The sequence below is a fragment of the Corvus moneduloides genome, chromosome 8 (genome assembly GCF_009650955.1).
Source record: "Corvus moneduloides isolate bCorMon1 chromosome 8, bCorMon1.pri, whole genome shotgun sequence".
NCBI lineage: Eukaryota > Metazoa > Chordata > Aves > Passeriformes > Corvidae > Corvus > Corvus moneduloides.
This window is the reverse complement of record NC_045483.1, coordinates 32376863-32396784: the sequence shown is the minus strand read 5'-3', so window position 1 is coordinate 32396784 and position 19922 is coordinate 32376863. Positions and strand designations below refer to the sequence as shown.

Below are 19922 nucleotides of genomic sequence, written 5' to 3'. Positions count from 1 at the left end.
GTAGAGCATCTTCTGTCACCTGCCATCACCAGATTAATACAGCTCCAGGAAATCCCCTTGACTGTTTACCTGCTCTGTGTGCAGAATTAATCAACAAAGTAACTCCAACAGCTATCATTTCTGTACACTTGAGTTCCCTGACCATGTGACTGAGTGTTTTTATTTTCTTGGGGAAAGGAGCCTGTTCCTGCCTATACACATAATTTTTCTCTGTGCTACTACCTCTTACACTGACTTGCTTTCTGTGAGTATGCTAAAACTTTGTAACATCCTACCTTTGCCTGCCCATTTCTGTCGGTGAAGGAGAAAGATGTGTTATCTTCTAACCACAAGACAGCTGGGGGTGGGGAAAGCACCTAAACCAAACTGACAATAACATGGGTGCACTAGAACTGTGCTAAGGTACCATATCAGCAGCCCTGCTGGACTAAACAGTCTGAGTTCCTGCATATTCCCTGGGTTTGAACACAACTACTGACTTTACAAAACAACAAAATAAGGTGTTGCAGGTGCCGTGAGTATCCTCAGAGCCCCCTTACATTAGCTAGGACAGTACTCAGCATTATTATTTTTCTCCAACCAAAGGCACATCAGTTTCAGATCAGGAAAATGAGGTTTGGGAATCTTGTTCCACATAGGAACTACCAAGTTAGTAATTTCAGTGTAGTTGGTGTGTACAGTGCTGGTAGGGATCTCTATCTCGCCAATGCTCCAGGCTGGTCTTCCCAGCAGGTCATGAATCCTACACTGTGCAGTGAATGTCTGTAGGTGTTCACTGCTTTCCTCCATGTGCCTGATTACGTGAGGAAACAAAAGATTAATGTCACACAAAGACTTAAGTTTGAGTAGAGGGCAAAAGTCAAGTTTCCTTCCCTTTTTCAAGCAAATAGAGCAGCTTGTCTGGGATAAAGAACAGAGCTGGCAGACTGTAGCTAAAAACCAGCTTCCACTGAAAATTGTATCTGCCGTCTTTGAAAATTTTCAAAGGTAAAACCAGTTCAATTATTTGTGACCTAATCCTGCACAGAGGTTCTGTGGGTGCACCTTGCAGCAGCAGTGCTTGAGTACTCTGGGGTGCAGCATCTCAAGCAGTCTGAGGCTGTCCCCTGGCAAGGTATCCCAATGAGATGCAAAGATTACATTAGGAATAAGCAAAGGGGGAGGGTAATTGAGATAAGGAAGATCTGCGGTATCTTTAGATGAGGGAGTGGCCCTACAACAGCAGGGTGGAGTTCTCTGGCTCATGGGCTGATGTGTTATTGCCCTGTTCAGGCCCTGCAGGGAATTGGGGATTTCTGTCAGTGCCCAGTAGGGAATGCTCAGAGTTTTAAAGTCTGGAGCAGGAGGGTAGTGACGCTCCATGGGGTCTAAGGCCAATTCTCCATAGCATTCAGCGTTACTGGGGTGGCCTCTGTGGAGCCCAGTGTGGGGAGCTTCTGTAGGATCCAGGGCTCCCTGTAAGGTACCCACCTGCAGTGGGAAGCAGGGTCCCCCTCAGCTGAGGGTTCTTCTTCTGAACAGGGCTCTGCCATTGAAAGGGATAGTGAGTAATAATTGTACAGAGTTAAAAACCCCATAGCCAAACAGCTAAATCCCACTGAAATGTGTTTGTGTTTTGTTTCTAAGGACTCTCGAATTGCGTTTCTTTGTGGCTTTCAAATTAATTTAATTGGTAGTTTGCAAGTGTTTGCTTTGTCGGGGGCTGTGTCACAGGTGATACTGGTGCCGGAGCTGCTCAGAGGGAGCCTGGGCTGTCACTCCAGGGCACATGGGCGTGGGGTTTGCAGGGAAACAGTTTCTCTTGCTCTGTGAGAGTAAAAGTAACAGTCCAGTGGTCAGACAGCACTGGGATTGTGTCCCTTAAGAAATTTAGTCCTTTAAAGACCTGTGGTCGTGTACCTGCTTCCACCATCCCCAAGGCAGGACAGATGGAGGCTTTGGGTGTGCCTTGCTGGGGTTTGCTTGGGCTGTTGTTTCCAGGGTTGCTAGGAACAGTTACAGCTCAGCTCTTGGAACTGCTCTGACTGTGCTGAGCCTGAGAACTGCTGTGCTGGGTTCATCTGAGGCACCAACCAACCCTCTCCACCTGTAGCTAGCCCAGGTGCTTCCAGGAGGGTATAAGGAGAGGGAAGTAGGCCTCCAGGAGCTCTGGGAGTCCTGTTCCACATGAATTTGCCCAACTCCTTTCCAAGGTCCCCCAGCAGGGATCTGCACTGTTGGTGGGTGGTGCTTTATTTCAGTGCCTCTGCTTTTCTGAGCCTTGGGCCTCATGCTGGAGGAGTAACTAGCAACTCTTTTCCCTTGGTGCTCTGCTATTAGGATTATTATTACTACTGTTTTCCTACCAAGTCCTAACAGTCTGAGCATCTTCTTGAAACTGCCTAGCCAAGAGTAACTCATGGTACAACTCCATGACTTCTTGAGGATTTACAGTTAGCTTAGAACCCACTGTTACCTAGACATGACCAGTTGTTTAGCCTGAAATCCAGCATTTTGCACTGGGTTTTATTCTCCAGTCACTTTGTAGGTAAGTGTATCATGCAAATAAATGCATCTGCTTTTCAGTTTGACTGTTCTGGTTCAGTATTTAAGCATATCTTACTGAGCGTGAGGTACTCACTGGGTCTTCCTTTTCTCACTTTTTTCAGTTTGCTTCTGAACGCTGGTTTCATTAGAATTTTGTGCTCTTACAGCCCCTCCTAATGGGATGTTGTCTGTCCCTTTGTTGTCATGCATTTAAAATAGATTTTCCATAATCAAATCACTAATTAAAAATGTACTGGATCAAGCCAGATCTGTAGAAAATACATGGCCATTTAGAAGAAATTATGACAAGATGTTTAAACATGTGCTTCTTTTCCATCACTTCAAATACTTTTGCAAGGTCATTATTGTGTCTAATGTAGCAAAATAGGCCAGAAGGTAGCTAGGGAATGGCAGACAAATGGTTTTACTTTGTTTTTTTTTCAGCGCAGCTATTTAATATAAATACTAAGGGCTAAGATGCTTTCATAGGGTAGTTATCCAAATTATGAGAACACTAAATGATCTCGTTTTTTGAGATTGTACAAATTACAGCTGGACCTGGACATGCTCTGCCCTGCTTCCAGACAAATTTCATGCAAGTTGCTGAGTATTTAGGAATAACAAAAGGCTGTGATAGCAAATGTTTCCTCATGCCCACCATTTGCCTCATCATTGTTTTAAATACTCTTGAAAGACATCCTCACTATGGGTAAAGGGCAGTGTGCAAAATGGAGGAGTAAGAGAACATATCATGGTTTGGGGTTCATCTTCTGTTCAAATAATATTATCAAAGACACGAGAAAGAACAAAATGCAGAACTTGTTCATCTAGGTGCAGCCGTTCTGTTCAAGAGGAAAAATGTTTTCAAGTCTTTCAGAGTAATAACTAATTGATAGGGAAGCATCTGGGTGTGTTAGAGTCTAACTGTTTTTAATATTTTGTGTCTCAAGTGTGTGAGTTTTATCTTCTCTTTTTTTTTTCCTAATACAAATTAATTTCTATTAGAGAGATGGTGGTTCAGAAGTACAGTGGCATCATTCACACAGTAAGGTATTACATAGTGGGAAACTAATTAAACTGGGCCCTGGCCCTTGAGGGCCAAAGGAAGGGCTCAGCACAGCTGCAGTGCCCAGGGAGCCATGGGATAAACCCAGAACAATGCAGGGCAGCTTCATTCAGGCTTTGCTTTTTTCCCAGGGGCAGGTGGTAAAAAAGCCATTTCCTATGTAATGCCTTCCATTAGCCAGGGTATACCTTGACTTTATAGGGCATCTTAGGTAAGTTTCTATGGTATAGCTAGAAATTAACAGAAACCAGAAATCAAATGACAATTTTAATAGACTTTAGAACAGAGTGTACGAGTATAAAACACTGGTTTTGTATTTCAAAAGTTGCAGGAAGATAGCCAGTCATTTTAAACAGTCTTCTACAAAACATATGCCAGTAGATTACATAAAAGACACTATATACAATATAAAAGAGCAGAAAACAATCCTCACTGTAAAAATAATTTAAAACAAAGTATTTCAATTTAAAATATCTCCTATAGCACAAACTAATACATTGTGACATGCAAGTGAAAACTAAACATATTGCATTCTTTAGTGTAGCCAAATAAGAGCTGTATTAAATTTGGACGACATGCCAACATTTCCCGATGAATACAGGAGGCTGTTCTTAAATATTTATTAACTGTTGTATTATGTTCAAAGAACAGCTACTATACATCTTCCAAAATGTAATAAATATTAAAGCAAAGTATATGAATAATCTACATCGTAGAGTTCATTTGGGCCAATGTTGAAAAAGTGGTTTATAGAAAAATGCTGTTTCACTTACTACTGCACTGTGCAATTGTACAAAATAGTTCTAAAGGCTTGGAAACAATCTGCACTTGAGCATCTGCAACATCCAGTTTTAAGGCAGCCTAGCACTTGAGACGGCAGAGTGGGAGAAGCTGCTTTGCTTTTTGTATCCAAGGTGGAGCTGGCAGTGGGAGAAGGTTTCCCAGCTGAAATGGGACCTCAGCCCAGCAGGTTGTTAATCCGTGTGGAGCCGCTCGGCAGCGTAAACGGAAGCTCCCACCATTGGAGTCTCTCCTGGGGTTGGTGCATCAATAAGTACAAAGGAAGAGCTTCATTTCTGCGCCTTCTTACACGCCGGGAGGAACACTCTTCTGAACTCTGCTTCCACACTGGAGCCTTGGCAATTCCTCAAATGCTATTTATAAAGCAAGCTGCTCTAGATGTGACCTCTGGATACAGCGTGACAGACTCCTACCGGGGGGGATCCTTTCTGTTTAAAATGCCAGAGGAGCCAATGTCAACATCGCTTCATGTCCACAGGAAGTAATACACTCAGCAACCTAAGCATTTTCACAGCACTTCTTGATCAGTCTAATAATAACCATAGGGTTCCTCAAGTGCTGCTGTCTTGTTTCCATTTTACTGTCTGCTCGCAATTAAGTATGTCTCAAACATACAAAGTAACTGTTAAAGCAAAAAAAATTAGCTGCCACAGTAGGTCTTAGAAAATGCCAGTGTTTAATGACAGACTAGGTGTGAATGAAAGGTTTAGCAGAAGCAGAAGGTTTTAAATAAACCAAAGTGTTACAAAGCAAGAGGTGTGAAAATACCATTCTTTGGTCTAAATTAGCTGTTCCCTTTATATTAGTTTAACATTCCAATGGCTTTTTCAAATCTGTTTAAAAATAATATAAACTGAAATTTATTAAGCAAAAATATGTATTATATACATGGATGCCTGATCAGACAGATGAACTTAAAAGTGAACATTGTGACAATTGTTTAGATAATCCTGGTACCTTAAAAAAAAGATGAGTTAGTGTTGAGTGCGCAGTAATAGATTTTTATTGAAAAAGGTAAAAAACTAAGCATGAAAATCTGTTTTAGTTATTTATAAACACTACGTCCTTATGGTTTTGTTGCTCTAAATTCAGACGTAAACATTCATTCTGACATGCCAAAGCTCCTAATGCTGGTGGGAAGTTCCTGTAACCAGTCAGCGATCACTTTACAGCGCATTGCTCGGATGTTCAGTCCCTGCAGCTTCATTTGTATCAGCTGATTCCTCAGCTGCCCATTCCTCCCGTTCGGCTCCATCCTCTCCGAATCCAGGCTCCTCTTCCTGCTCGGGAGCATCCTCATCTATGCCATTGTAAAACTCCTCCATCTCACTCTCGTCCTCTACATCTAAGCTCTGACTGCGGCACGAGCCGCTCTCACTACTGCTGCCACAAGAGCTGGAAGATATGATATCGTCTTCAGAATCCGAGTAAACCTCAGCACCATGGAAGATATAGCGATTGGGTGGCAAAAACAGATACTGAGTACCTAGAACAGAATTTCAACAGTCAGTGACAGGCTGAAGTAAATGATTCATGCAAGGTCTGGCAGACTGGTGGTTAGAAGATACCTGCATGTATCTGTTTTCAACAGTGACTCTTAACTGACAAATCAGATGACATGAAAATGCATTTATGTTCGTGTATGCATATTTATTATGAAGGACAAAAGAAATGCTTCACTGGAAAGCTCAGTGTTCCTCCCCCCCCTCCCTTTGACACCAAAGAGAATTGATGCTGATTGTTCAGCAGCTTTTTTCATGGGAACACATACTCACAGCTAGACTTCCTCCACCTGTGACAGAATGGGAGCCCCCTGCATGGAGTATCAGACAAAGTCTAAACCCAGTCTTTCCGATGGAAAATGGCAATTTAATTCCTGACTCCTTACATCAGCTACAAGACTGCACACTTGGAGGGCTTCCTTGGAAAGTCTAAAGTTTCCTTCATAACATGCCTCACTCCAGCTGTGAGATTTTTAAGTCCTGTCATGACTTTGTCTTCCAGCTCTACTGCCATACCAAATCAGGCTCTACTATGACCAGCTTCCACACACCTCAGGATCAAATTAATTTTTCTGAAAATGCATTTGAAAATGTTACAAAGGGATTTATTTTTTGATACCTACCTTCAGCCTCCTAAACTTTGATCTTTTAGGTGAGGATGTGATCACTGATTTTAAAACCTACTATGAAATACAAAAAATATTTCCTGCTGACTTCTCCAAAAGAAAGAAATGGTTCAATGAGAGTTATGTAGACAATTGTCTGAACAAAAATAGCCTCTGAAACTCACTGACTGCCTCAAGAGTAACTTATTTATCACTTTAAAGTCAAGTCTAGCATAAACGTATCAGCCAAAAGGAAGCAAAATACTGAAAAGCATTAACACTTACCATCCAGCCTTTTGCTAATCTGTTCTTTCGCAGATCTGTTTACCCAGCACTTCTTCAGTATTTCACTCTTTTCTTTATTTTCTCCATCATTAGATCCATTTTCCTTCATTGTTTCAGAGTTCATTAGCTCACTAGCAGGATTTTCAGGGTTTTCTGATGCCAGCTCTGTGTCCTGAAGCGTCTCCTCTGAGCAGGTCCCTTTAGTCTCTGAGGCAGGCTCACAGTTTTCTACCTTACATTCAGGTGGGTGTTCTGAAGACACCACTGCAGTATCAGGTGGGGTCATTCTTTCTGGTGAACTGGAGCCTTCTGAAATGTTCAGAGGGGTTGGTGGGAGCTCAGCTGAGAGCACTTCGAGCTCCTTGTGCGGCCGTGGAGGCTTTTCTGTGATTTCTGAAAGTTTTACTGAGTTGTAGCAAAGTTTTGTGTATTCGCTACCTAACCTCTGACATAATTCATTAATAATAACATCACAGTCTCCGAGAAGCTCCACGTCAAAGTGTAGATGAGGCAAAGGTTCCCTATTAATTAAGATCTGAGGCACTTCATGGGGGATGGAACCTATATATGGAAAAGAGAATTCAAAGGTAGTTGTCACTTGGGTTTTACTTTCATCAGAGATCTACTGAGAAAGCTCAGGCTTCTCTTCATGCCTTCACTCGCAACAAGACAAAAACAAGCCAGATCAGGAAGAAACCAAGCCAGTCCCAAATTTAACAACAGCAGTTTGAGGTGCTGTGCCTACTGTAGCCGGGTTAAATGGTTTTTTCCCCCCATTTTTTTACAGTAAAAAACATTCCTCAATCACTGAGAAACATGCACAGAAATATTGGCTACATTAATGTTTGGTCAAATGTTAAAAATATTAAAATTAGTACTATAATCTCTTTCAGTTATGTTGATTTAGTGCACTTGCTTTATGTACTTAAATGCACATGAGGAATATACTGCTTTTGAGATGCTTCTGTTCTAATGCCTTCAGGTAACTTTGAAAGCATATCAGAAGCAGGGAGAGAAATGACTCTTAGAACAGTCATTCCGGTTTAAGAGTAGTTTTGAGATCATAATTGAATTACCTTGAGATCTTCCTGGAGTGTAGAAAAAGCACTTAGAATTTGTTGCTTTCTCAATTTTGCATTTCAGCTTTACATAGGCAAGCAGCTTTCATATTAGAAAATGTGGTGCTCACTGAATTGAGCCAAGGGTGTTTCTTAGAGCTTGGAGTTTCTAAACTGAGAATTCCACTTTTGATCCAAATTTTTTAAAGAAAGTATTACCAGAGACAGTCACTTACTTGGGATCAATGCTACTGGTCTTACTTTGAGTGAAGACCCAATGACAATAAGGAGATCCACTTCATTTTTGTCATACTTCATGGCACGGTGGAACTGCTCAGGCAGGTTCTCCCCAAAGAACACAATGTCCGGCTTCATGATAGCCAGCGGCTCCTCGGGGGGGCAGCGGGGACACCGGGGCACCACCTGCACACAACACCTCCTGTTACTGCAGTGCAGGGCTGGGCCTCTGAAAAACTCACACTTTGATATTTCACAGGCACTTATTTTGGCAGAGACAGGGAAGTTTCAGTGAGATATTTCCTCATGTCATTGTTCTGTGGATGTACAGACAACTACAGTTTTTACTCCTGCCTGCAGCGACTGCACAGGGAAATAAAGCTACAGCAGGAATAAAGAGGGAGAAACCAGGCAGGTCTACACCACTAAGGCAAAGCCTAGCAGTCATGCTCAGCACCAACTGAGCACACCTCCCATTTGACAGGAAAGTATTTTTCTTAGTTTAATCAGAGCAAAAACTTAGATGTCACTGTCAGGTTCCAGTCGAGCATCTGATACAAGCCCTTTCCTAATCCAAGGGTCTTTTGCAGAGCTTTACCTGGAGCTTCTCTCCTCCAAAGGACTACGTGTGTTACACACACAAAGCTACAGAGCACTTTACAGAGCACTTCGGCAGGCAGCTGGCTAAGAGCATATACAGCAAGAACAGAGACCAAAACTTCTGCTTGGTGTCCATTCTGAACTTTTCTAATTCCTCCAGAAGCAGAGCAGAATCCTGTTTCACTAACAAAAGTGGACACGAGTTTGTGGAGAATTAGATTCCCTTTTCTCCTGAAACCAGAGAGTTTCTGATCTTTGGGACCTCTTTCAACTCTTTCCTATCTTAGGACTTTTTAAGAGAGAAGAAAAGCAAGAAGGTGAGTGATAGATCTACAGACAATACTGAGCAATTTTCCTTCTAATAGTTCAAGTCTTCTCAGTTGTAGTGTTAAAATATAATGCTTCACAATAAATCCAAGTAGCTGCAATCATATAGAAACCATCACAAGCTACAAAATAGAGCTATAAAGGTGTAAAGATACGTATATTACCTATTGCAATAGAAAAACATCTGAAAACTGTCTTTTAAATGCATAACAAGTCCATCCTATACAGAGAATAGCTGCAGAAAAAAATAATATAGAATGTAGAAAGTTTAAGTCAAAGAATTAGTTTTATGGATGCCTGCAGTGGGACAGAAGACAATACTCTCCAAATTAGAAAACATCAAAAGTAGAAGGCCTTCCTCTAGTGTCAAAGGATCTTTCCCAAAAATTTAAAGTCTTTGAACAAAGAAAAACCTTGTGGGAAGGATGCCTAAGAAGCTATTTGGTACAAGATCTAGGAACTGGTGTGGCAGAAACCCTGCACCCGAGCAAGAGAGCACCCAATAATCCCACAGTCAAGGGAAACCAACTAAAGAATTCCCCAAAAATGAGCAGATGACTAGAATGAGTCTTGAACTTTTTCCTCAGATCTTTATATACCAGAGAGAGAAATTCTAACTCCAGCCAGCTGGCTCTGGAGGTAAAGGAGCAAAAAATATCTGTAGGATGTTCTCAAAAATAATATTCTTAATAGCAAAGTAAACCAGATTTCACATTCAGTATTTCAGTGTTACAAGGCTTCAGGCTTACGAAATTCCCATTTCTTAAAGCTTTAACTAAAACATCTCTTCTTGAAAGGCTTTCATTGATTTCTATTTCAGATGTAATGCCTGAAGGATTTACATTCCTTCCATGTTTCTTGTCTGAAGTTGCAACTATGGACTCTGAGGCATTTATCAAAAAAACCAATGAGCCTGCAGAAAGAGTCCCCTTTCATTTGCATAAAGAAGATCTTTTTGATCACAGAATCATCACCTCTGTTCCTTCAAAAGAAGGGGAAGAAAGGCAAAGGCAGAGAGGGTCTCTCCAAGTTAAAGGTTCATCTGCTCTGACAGAGCAGAACCAACTCCTGCCTTGGTCCCAGGTCACTTGACACCCAGACATGGGGAGTTTGGACGATGGAATAGTTCAGGAGTCCTAGAAAGCAACACGCACATTCCATTTGATCCTTAATCAGAGCCTGCTCTGTGGTTAGCAATTTCTCCATATATCAGCTGCTGTTTGAAACACATTTTTAATACAGGTAAATGCTCAAAGAGCAGCCAACATTATAGAAGACTAAGAACACTTTCTCAGTATGACTCTAAATTCAGATAAACACAAACCAGGTACAAATCCAACTTTCCACTTACCATTTAACCTCTACTTTTTCTCAGAGGAGCCACTAAAAATGGACTCTTAAGGTTTTGTTCTGATTTTTGCCATTACCAAATTTTTGCAGTACAGTATTTGAGTGTACTTTTAAATACCAGGGGAAATGCTATAATACAGAGAGGCACTTTTATGAAATACATGCAGAGATATGGAGGCTTTTAAAAGCAGATCTTGTAAGCAATCCCAGTGTGGTGTTTCAGGGTTTGGTTTTCTGAGAGAATTACTTATTAGAAAGCTGCAGTGAGTTAAAGTAGATTTTTTACCTGATTGAAAATATCTCCTCGAACAACTTCACAATCAACTTTGTATTTACAGATCAGGCAGGAAGCTGTTGCAAAGGAACCTGAGGGGAAAAAGCCGTATGGTAGCATCAGGATTTTCAGTCATTCAGATTTGGTCTTATGCCCAAGCTGTTTTGACAAAAAGGCTGTTATGTTGCAGTGCTACAGAAATCAGGCATTTAAAAAGGTAATGTAAAATTAAGAGGAGATAGTTGTAATACTATAAGTTGTTCTTCTAGGTGTTAGTCAGCAGAAATCTTGTTTTAGGAGTAGCAATATACCACGTGCATGTCAACACAAATGATTCTGTGTCCTCTCATTCCCCTGACCTGTACAAGCACAGACAAGGAGCAGAGAACAGGGACTGCACCTACACAACAGTGGTGCTGCGAACAGCATCAGCAGCACAGGAACCCACAGCAACTCAACAAACGGTAGCACAGAATAACTAAGAAAATGCATTAGTAAAGACAATATGCTTTCAGGGTGCTGTATCTGGGTAAGACAAAGAGAGTGAAAGCACAGAAAAACCTGGAGCAAATCAGTTATGAGCAACTGGCAGCTCAGGTCTGCTGATGACTGCTGGCCTGCAAACTGCACAGCTTCTGAAACCTTGCTCAGCATTGCAGCTCCCCCAGCATGAGGGATTCCAAGGACTATGGGAGATAAGACAGTTATTTGCTCGTTCTGATTAGCTGGTAGTAATAATTCAGAGCTTCATACAGCACGTTAGGGACATGTCCGTCAGGCTCGCAAACCCAACTCTGAGGCATCTGCTGCTACCTCCCTGCAACTCTATTATGTGAATTATTTTTCACCATCAGAAGTTTGGTGCCCATGTATGAGCCATTCCCAGCCAGCAGGCCACGGCCTCTGTTCACTCAGCTCCAGCAACAGCAAGGAATACAATCTAATTCCAGACGCATTGGTTGAATGCAAGAGCATTTTAAATACAGCAGAATGCATCTCAGACACCATAGTTTTCATAGCAGGAACTGTACTGTAGGTCTGCAGTGACAAATGGGTCTGAAGGTTCACATATGAACTCCCCAAATCACTGCACGGTTCTTTGTTAACTGCCCATGATCAACTTGCCATTGCCCCAGCCAGAGGAAAAAGTAGAATAAATACAGCACTGTGAACCCCCCCCCCAGAAGAGTTATGGTTTCTCTTTAGCCACCACCATTAGGCAACAACCATTTGGTAAAGAACAGCAGCTGTAGGTCAGATGAAGGTTGATGTGCTCAAAACAACCTTTGCTAATTTCCAAAGGCCTCAAAATCTCCAAGTGCACAGCATGTTACTAAAGAATGTTTCATTTAGAATCACCTTACACAGGACGTACACTGAAGATCGTCTGTGATCCCATCCCTGGAGCGTGCAACTGGAAAAATGGGGAGCTTGAGCAGAGCAGTTATGTGCAAAAACCCATCCATGTAAGAGGTTTGTGATAAATGCCTCAGATGGAATACCAACCGAAAGAAAACGTGTAACACACTAAGCACAGATGGAAACCAGCACTGGGGTTGGGTAGCTGACAGGCAGATGCTGCTGTGTGCTGCCTGGGCCCCATTCAGAGCACTGTGCTTGCTCTGTCTGGAGAATGAAAACCTATGGATCTGGCACTGAGCTAAGCTTTGTAGGTATGGAAACCATATGAGTTTGGCCCCTGGCAAAGGTGCAATTAGATGGATGGGCCTTACAAACATGCCACACTGCTTTTAGACAATTTATTTGAAGTTTACTAAATGATCCAAACATGCATTTAAGAACTAATTTTCTGCATACTTTTCTTGAAAATTAATCCTTGGACTTTCAGCTTGACATGTGCAAGTCCTTGGAAATGGAAAACATATCAAGCAATTAAAGCAATTCCACTTAATTAGGCATCATAATTATAAAATGTGTATGACACTGAAGGTGTAACAAGATGATCTTCAGCTCAACTGAACTGGTGATCAATCCTCAGTGTTTTGTACATAAGGTGGAGTCACTGAAGTATCAGAATGTTGTAAGATTTCAGCAGAATATAACCTAAATAGTCAGATAACACTTAGACTCCCATTCCATTGTTGGGCAGTGATTGGGACCTATGGCAAGATTGGTTTCCATGTTATGTTCTCACACAGATCAAGAAGCACCAAATGCATTTTGGAGGTTACAGTCTAAGCTTGTGCCAACAGGGTGTGGATCTTCACTGATACATGGAGACTTCATCAAGCTCAATTTCTGAAAGGAGTTATTTCCACTTGAAACACCTCTGATTTAAATATGTAAGCTGTCTACAACAAAATTTCAACATTTAAAAAGCAGAATATTTGGTGGCAAGAGACAGGAATTCAAGGAAAGAAGGTTTAGTTCCAATAGCAATTACCTTGTCACATGCACCAGTAAGAATTCCCACAAGGAAAGTAAGTGAAACTAAACCCACTAACCATGACATTGTATTATCCTTTGGATTCCTGCAACCTGTTCCAGTGTGTCTATGTTCTGAGTATAGTTGCGAAGTAGTTTTCCTTCTTTATCCATCAAAGCGATGAACTTGTGGCACAGAGATGGCTGGAATTGTCCCGGGTAGATTTCCTAGGGAATTCAGAAGCACGTTAGACAGTGGAAGTGGCTACAGTCTTTAACTGAGCTGAACCCTGTCCCCAGCAATCACAGCAGCTGTTACCGTGGTCCCTCCCTGTGCCCTTTGCCACTGCTCTGGCATCCAACTCCTCTTCCCACAGCTCAGCTTCTCATCGTGGCAGGATGAACTGCTCTGTGCAAGCTGGGATTTTGTTCTTTTCACAGCATAAAAGCAATGTTTAGATCTTTTTCTGGTTTTGAGAATTATGAAATAGGAAAGCTTTTTATCCTTTGTAAGTGTCACGTGACCTCAATATTTGTTACTAGAAACATATATTCTGATGGACAGAAAGGGAAAAGGAGAAGTGAAAAAGAATAAAAAGTATCAGCTAAATTTGATTTGGATTTTTCTGGTAAAACCTGTGTATAGACAGGCTTCAAGTAAGTTGTTTTTACTTGCTGTGGTGTTTTTTGGTTTGGGGTGTGTTTTTTGGGAGTAAGGTAGTTTTTTTTAATATTAAAACCCAAAGGAACTGGGTATACTAGTAACCATCAAAATTTGTTAATATCTGGATAGGAAGCTGTCAGAGAAAGCCAAGCAGACAAAGAATGGATTGAGTTTTCTTTTCCAATCTTTGTAACATGACAGAGCAGTAGTATAAATTGTGAGCAAAGGGAAGAAAGAGTGAGCACAACCAGTAGTGACTGATTTTCACAAGTCCTTCCTGGTCCTGTAGAAGTTCTTATATCTTGGGTTTGATTTTTTTTGTTCTAAGAAAATTGAAGACTAAATGCAATTGGGTTTTTTTTTGTTTCTCCATATGTCTACAGCTTCTACAATTCCTTTTTGTCTAAGAGATGTAATTGCTGCTTTTGAAACTGTTAATATCACTGAGATATTTTCAACCATCTGAAATGGTTTTGTGTATCCTGAACTTACAACAGGAACAGTAAAATAAGCTTAAAAAAAAGAGAGAGAGAGAGAATGTTGCTTAACATTTCTAGTTTTTATCTGAGTTAAACATTTTAATATTGTTATCTCTCTGAACTGACCAAGACAAGAACTGTTGGAAAACCATACCTTTGCGAACTTAAAAAACGGCCTGGGATCCTTTCTGAAGTATTCTATATCAAACATTGCTTGAGGATCTGGAAGGTCTGGGAAGTCTACAGCAAGGCGTGCATAGATGCCATCCCTGGATCTAAAGTCAGGTATTCCACAAGACACAGACACCTGAAATACATATTTGCAATCTGAAATAAGTGAAACGACATACTGGACTATAAAGAGTTGCTATGATAAAAACTCTGGGAAACCACTTTTTGTATGCGCAGTGCTCAGAAACATTAAGAACAAAATCAGTCTGGGTTCTCTGTATTTATTTTTCTTTCCTTTACTTTTTTCCCCCGTTTTTTTTGATCCAATGTAACAATTCTCAAATCACAAGCAGAAGAAACAGCACAGAAACAAAATCTGACAAGTGGATAAAAAACCCTTTAGTACAATAACAGGATACCAGAACTTGCTTTTACCACTGGAAGTTTTGTAAGATATGAACAAAAATGTAGATTATTACTGCATTAAATTTAATTAATAAGTGTTTACTGATCTGCAAACTCAGGCTTAGATATGGTGGTTGATATGTTTATTTTTTTTTACACACTAACACAGTAACAGAATAGTCTTACTTCTGAAAAATATATTCTTACTTTTGAAGAATAAACCCCTTTTGATAAAGTTGTTTATTGATATACATTGCTTATCACAGCATTGTAGTAGCCAATAAGGGCTAAAATTATTGTCTCAGATTATCCCAAAATAGGATGGGAAGAGGAGGAGAAACAGGTGTATGAAAGTATGGAAAGAGCAAAACTGGGAGTAGCAGTGCTCTTCTAAAAGCTGATTTGAATTACTCATCTGCTCTGAATCGTGTCACACCATCTGTGTGTGAACAGAAGCAAGAATTGATCTGGTGCACAGGTACAGAGTTGAAAATGTGCAGCAGTTCAGAGATGTTCTTTAGTCAAACAGTGAGTAGCCTTATCACCATCACAGAGCAGCACGTGCCGAAAGTAACATCCAGTCTGCTGAAATCCGATCAGACTGTCCGTATGATCATTCTCCTCCTCTGTCCCCCAACTCTTTTCCTTTTCAAATCCTATTCTTCTAGTCCCTCAAGCTCCATCTGGTATTTTAAGAGATCCAGTGAGATTTTGTTTTAAAAAGTCATCACCTTTGTCTGAAGACTAGGATAGAAAATGTTCTGGACAGGTAATGTGTTGTTATTCCATAACTATTTTGCATGGAAGCAGCTGTCTACGAGTTTCTATGTCTAAGAATATTTTGGTATGAGAAGAGAGATGGTGTCTCCCCTCCAGTCCTTGCAGGGGACTGGACTCTTCCTCCCCAGCACAGTGATTTGGTCCCATCCCCTGCATGCTCTACTGAAGTATTGAACCAACCTGTCTCCGTATTTTCACACTTGTTGCAGCAATACCTACCCCAGCTCCAGTCAAGACCATGATCTTCTTGCATTCCTGCAAAAGTTTCACAGCATCATCAATGGTGTTAATATCTTTCCTCTTCTTCCTTTTTGGTGGCTCTGAAAGGATGTTTATCACAATTTGCCACAGAGTCATGTCATCCAGTTCAGGTGGGGGGATCGTTTCTGGCAGCAGGTCCTTCAGAATCGTCCGTGGGTCTGTGCCTAACATGAGATGCTGCTGAACAAAAGTGTAGGGACCTAAGAAAATTTAAAAAATACAGATATTTAAAATAGAGTCAAGTACTGCAGATGGTCATGGTCATTGTTCCATTTATTAATGATTGCTACTACAGTTTCATGAATCCGATTTAATGCTCCATCCATCAAACCCCCTGTATTTTGGTCTAAACTCTGAAGTGACAGCTGGGAATTTTATTTATTTATCATGATTTTATGTTAACCCATGAAGGATTTCATAGAAAGTCAATCAAGGTTGAAATCCCAGTTCACACCAAACTTAATGGCTTTTAGAGGTGCAACAGGATCTTCACAATATGTCTCCACCTGTATTTTCCCAGCACTTGGTATCTACAGGAATGAGCTGAAGAGACAACAAATATACATATACTTTCTAGTGGTATTATAAACCATCACTCTAAATAGACGCAAAGAGCCCAGTAATCCATGGATTTTTGTTGTTCTTTTGGTCATCTAACACGAATTATTTCAGACATAACCTTCTAAAGCCATCAAATCAACCTTTCCAGAAACACTTGAGATTAGGGCTCACTGTCCTAAAATCATACAGGGATCATCTTCTTGTTCCTTAAAGAATTAATATTAAGTAGAAATATGCCATAAATCAGTTCAATTTAGTGAGTCTGTATGTATGCTTTTAATAGGGATTGTGGCAGGATTTCTACACAAGGAAAGAAAAGACATTGGCAATTTTAATCAAAATACAGCAAGTTTGAAAGGCTTCATTTTTAAACCCTTAAATAACATACAGAATACAGCCAACACCTCTGAGCTGTTCAGAAGAACTAATTGCCAATATTTTTGCAATAGGAAAAATCATTTGAAGACTGGGGAAAATTAAGTGACTGTTTGAAGGCAAAGAGCATCCAAGAACATGCTCCAGGCTTCTACCTATACGTGGCCTTGGGGTCCAGTCACTGGAACTTGCATGTGAGGCTCTGTCTTCTTCATCACTGTCACAGGAGTGAAAACCATTGGCTATGATTTCATCGCTGAAGAGGAAGTTTTCTGCAAGACAGCACAACCAGGGGGTTACACTCCAGCCCAAGGGCACAGGTATATCTTCAAATATATCACAAAAACTAAAATCACATGCTCAATAGGCAGTTTTGTCACTTAGGCATAGAAAATGTCTATTTTTCTTCACACTTATAGAAACACTTTCAAGCTGTCGGTAGATTTACTGCAGGGCTTGCTACCTTAATGCTGAGCTTCGGGGGGCTGGATGCTGACCTTGATGAAAGGTCATTCTTCAAAGTGTTGGGCATTATAGATATTGCACTATAGAAAAAATCCAAATATTTTTAAAGTATAATTAAAAATGTCTTTCCCTTACAATTCTCACTGCATTCAGCTCATTAAAAAACTGGGTAAAATGAAAACATCACCATAGCAGACAGATTTTTGACTAGGTTTTAAGAGCATTTTAATAGCATTTTCAAAGAAACCCACAAATGCACATTTGCTACAACGAATTTTGTGAAGATGCTGTTGTGAGCAGCTGAGCTGTACTGGTGACCACATACACACTTTATGATATTTCAGCTGTGACACAAAACACGCTTCCTTGAACCACCTTCACTAAGTTTCTCTGTCCATTTGCCCCTGCAGCTGGGTTTGGCTCAGAGTGCCAGCGTCACCTTGGCTCAGCCTGTGGCCTTAAGCCAGAGTAACTCAATCTGACTTCATCTCAGACCTTGATGAACGAGTCCAGAGGGAGAACAAGACACTTGTGAGCTCACACTGAAGGGGAAATCTAAATTCCAACCTGAGCAGCTTATTAGATCTTAGATTACTAAACCTTTTCTATTGGCTTTATTAGAAATAGCCTCAGCACCTGTAGCTTCATTTGTTGAAAATCTAAGATAGGAACAAAGAACAAATTTAGTTGTGCTCTCTAAAGCAAAGAATCACTATAATAGTTCTCAGTCTCTATCTGAAGAACTGAGGAATCCCCTACATTGTTTTAGCTGTTACTCCACTTGATTCTCAAACAAAGAACACCACAAAACACCATCATTTTTTTTTATTTAGAAGTTGTGTTGTTCTTTCCCTTCTTGGCATAAATACTTTATTTTTGATTAGAACAGAAAGAGGTCAATGACAGAAAATTGCTGTTGGTTCTTCCTGTCTTGTTCTTCTGAGGCCACAGGTGCTCATGGACATTACTACTTCCTATTAATCTATGTATTTACAGCATTTCAGTTCCATCTCGTTACGCATGAAGTGAACATATTCAGAATTTTGGAGAAGGAAAAAGTGTATTAGTACACATCAGTAACTGTGAGGTGCAAGTTTAACTGAAACGACCTATATGGCTTCAGTATCAAGAACCAAAGCTTACATTGTGAAAGACTGCTCACACACAGGTCAGGGTGCCTGGGATTTAAGAAACAGTGACAGATACAAGCAGGATAAAGTAACAGTTTAAATTGTAACACTCCCTGTGTATTCCGCAAAGGACCACAGGGAGTAATGCTTGCCAGAACTAAGCCAGCCACAGCAAAACACACCTGGGGATCTGAGGGACTTGAGCAAAAGGCTTCATGTAAGGCACTGGTAAGAGATCATTAGCTTTGCTCTGAGCTGTTCCAATGGAGTTTTTAAGTACTGAGGCTGATCCAGGTTTATCCTATACCTCTGTTCCTTTTGGATTGCTTTTGCACAGGCAGAAATTTTCTGTAGACTTTTACTATGGAGTTAAAGTATCTTTAACTGCATTCTGGGATAAAATGTAAAGGCTGTACTGGCAGAATGCAATGTCTGATACATTTTAATAAGTCTTTCCACTGCTTAAAAAAAAGGCCAAAATTAACAACTCCAGCAAGAAACAACTCAAACGTGATCTGTTTGTACTGTGAGGTACTTTCAGTGATGCTGGCCACCAGTACACTTCAAATATGATCTGAAAGAAACTTTTTAGAAAGATTAGTTTAGTTTTGTGCTGCAGTTGCTGAAATCTTAACCAAGACTGTCACTTGAAGTAATTTAAAGAACTGGTCAAGACTGCTGCTCCTGAGCTTTATGTGCAAGTTTCTAAGGATCAGAAAAAATTAACACGGTAGAGATTATGAAAAGGAAACCGGGCTTATGATTTTTCATTTTTAATAACTTGTTGCCAGCAACATAGCAGAATAAATGCTTTCAGAGCTGAGAGCCGAGCCACAGTCCCTGTGCGCCGCCCGGCACAAGATGCCTTGACAGGGACGGCTCGGAGCTGCCTTGGATCGGGGAGCCGCGGGGCAGCGCTCGCTGGCATTCGCACCCTGCGCGGGGCTGGGGCAGTCGGGGCGCAGGGCCCGCGCTCACCGCGGCCCGGGCCGGTGACATCGCGCCCCGTGCGACACCCGGGACTGGCGCTGTGCGGGGAGGAGGGACCCGCGGAGGAGGGGAGGGAGGGGAGAAGGGAGGGGTCGGTCCTCACCGGGATGCGGGGCCGGCGCCGCGGCCGCCCCGTTCGAACACTGCGCCCTCCCGCAGCCCGGGGCCGCCTCCGCCGCGTCTTCGCCGGGCGCCGCCTCCGCGCCCTCCCCCTGGTCCCGCCGCGGAGGCGGCTCCGTCCGGGGCAGGCCCCGCAGCCTGGCCCCGCTGTCCGCGCCGCTCCGCGCCGCCGCCGCCTCGCCGCCGTCCTCCCGCTCCGCCCGGCCGCCATCGGTCGCCGCGGCCGCCGCCTCCCCCGGCGGCTCCGCAGGCACAGCGGCGGCGGGCGCGGGCGGTGGCTCCGCGGCGCGGTCGGGGCGCGGTGCGGGCGGAGCGCTCCCCGATCCGCGGCGGTGCCGCTTGGCCGCGGGCTCGGCGCTGTCGCTGCCGGGGCCGGCGGGGCCGCGCGGGCGGAGCGGCGCAGCGTCCCCGTCCGCCATCTTGGCGCCGCCGCAGCCGCCGCCCCCCTCGCGCCCGGCCCCCCCCCCCCACCCCGGGCAGCGCCGCCGCACGTGACCACGGCACG

General features: G+C 42.2%; 1 protein-coding gene and 1 long non-coding RNA gene across 2 annotated transcripts; one reads left to right on the top strand and one right to left on the bottom strand.

Annotated features, from left to right (window-relative positions):
- Positions 1 to 3846: 3846 nt before the first annotated feature.
- On the bottom strand, positions 3847 to 19868 carry SIRT1 (sirtuin 1). The gene is made up of 9 exons (XM_032116478.1): positions 19401 to 19868; positions 16868 to 16984; positions 15735 to 15976; positions 14314 to 14466; positions 13097 to 13244; positions 10644 to 10723; positions 8080 to 8266; positions 6786 to 7346; positions 3847 to 5879 (listed from the first exon to the last, which is right to left on the bottom strand). Exons 1-9 carry the CDS (start codon positions 19834 to 19836, stop codon positions 5560 to 5562), a joined length of 2244 nt encoding a protein of 747 aa, XP_031972369.1. The 5' UTR covers positions 19837 to 19868; the 3' UTR covers positions 3847 to 5559.
- Positions 10718 to 14594, top strand: LOC116447355. Its single transcript, XR_004241562.1, has 2 exons — positions 10718 to 13072; positions 14290 to 14594. It is a non-coding gene; the product is annotated as an uncharacterized LOC116447355 (long non-coding RNA).
- Positions 19869 to 19922: the final 54 nt, after the last annotated feature.

Excerpts from the sequence above, each read along its gene's own strand:
- SIRT1 (XM_032116478.1), bottom strand. The coding sequence starts at position 19,836 with ATGGCGGACGGGGACGCTGCGCCGCTCCGCCCGCGCGGCCCCGCCGGC. Across the intron at positions 15,977-16,867 it reads GACCCCAAGGCCACGTATAG|GTCCCTACACTTTTGTTCAG; the intron begins GTAGAAGCCTGG and ends AAATTTTCTTAG. Across the intron at positions 13,245-14,313 it reads CGTTTTTTAAGTTCGCAAAG|GAAATCTACCCGGGACAATT; the intron begins GTATGGTTTTCC and ends TGAATTCCCTAG.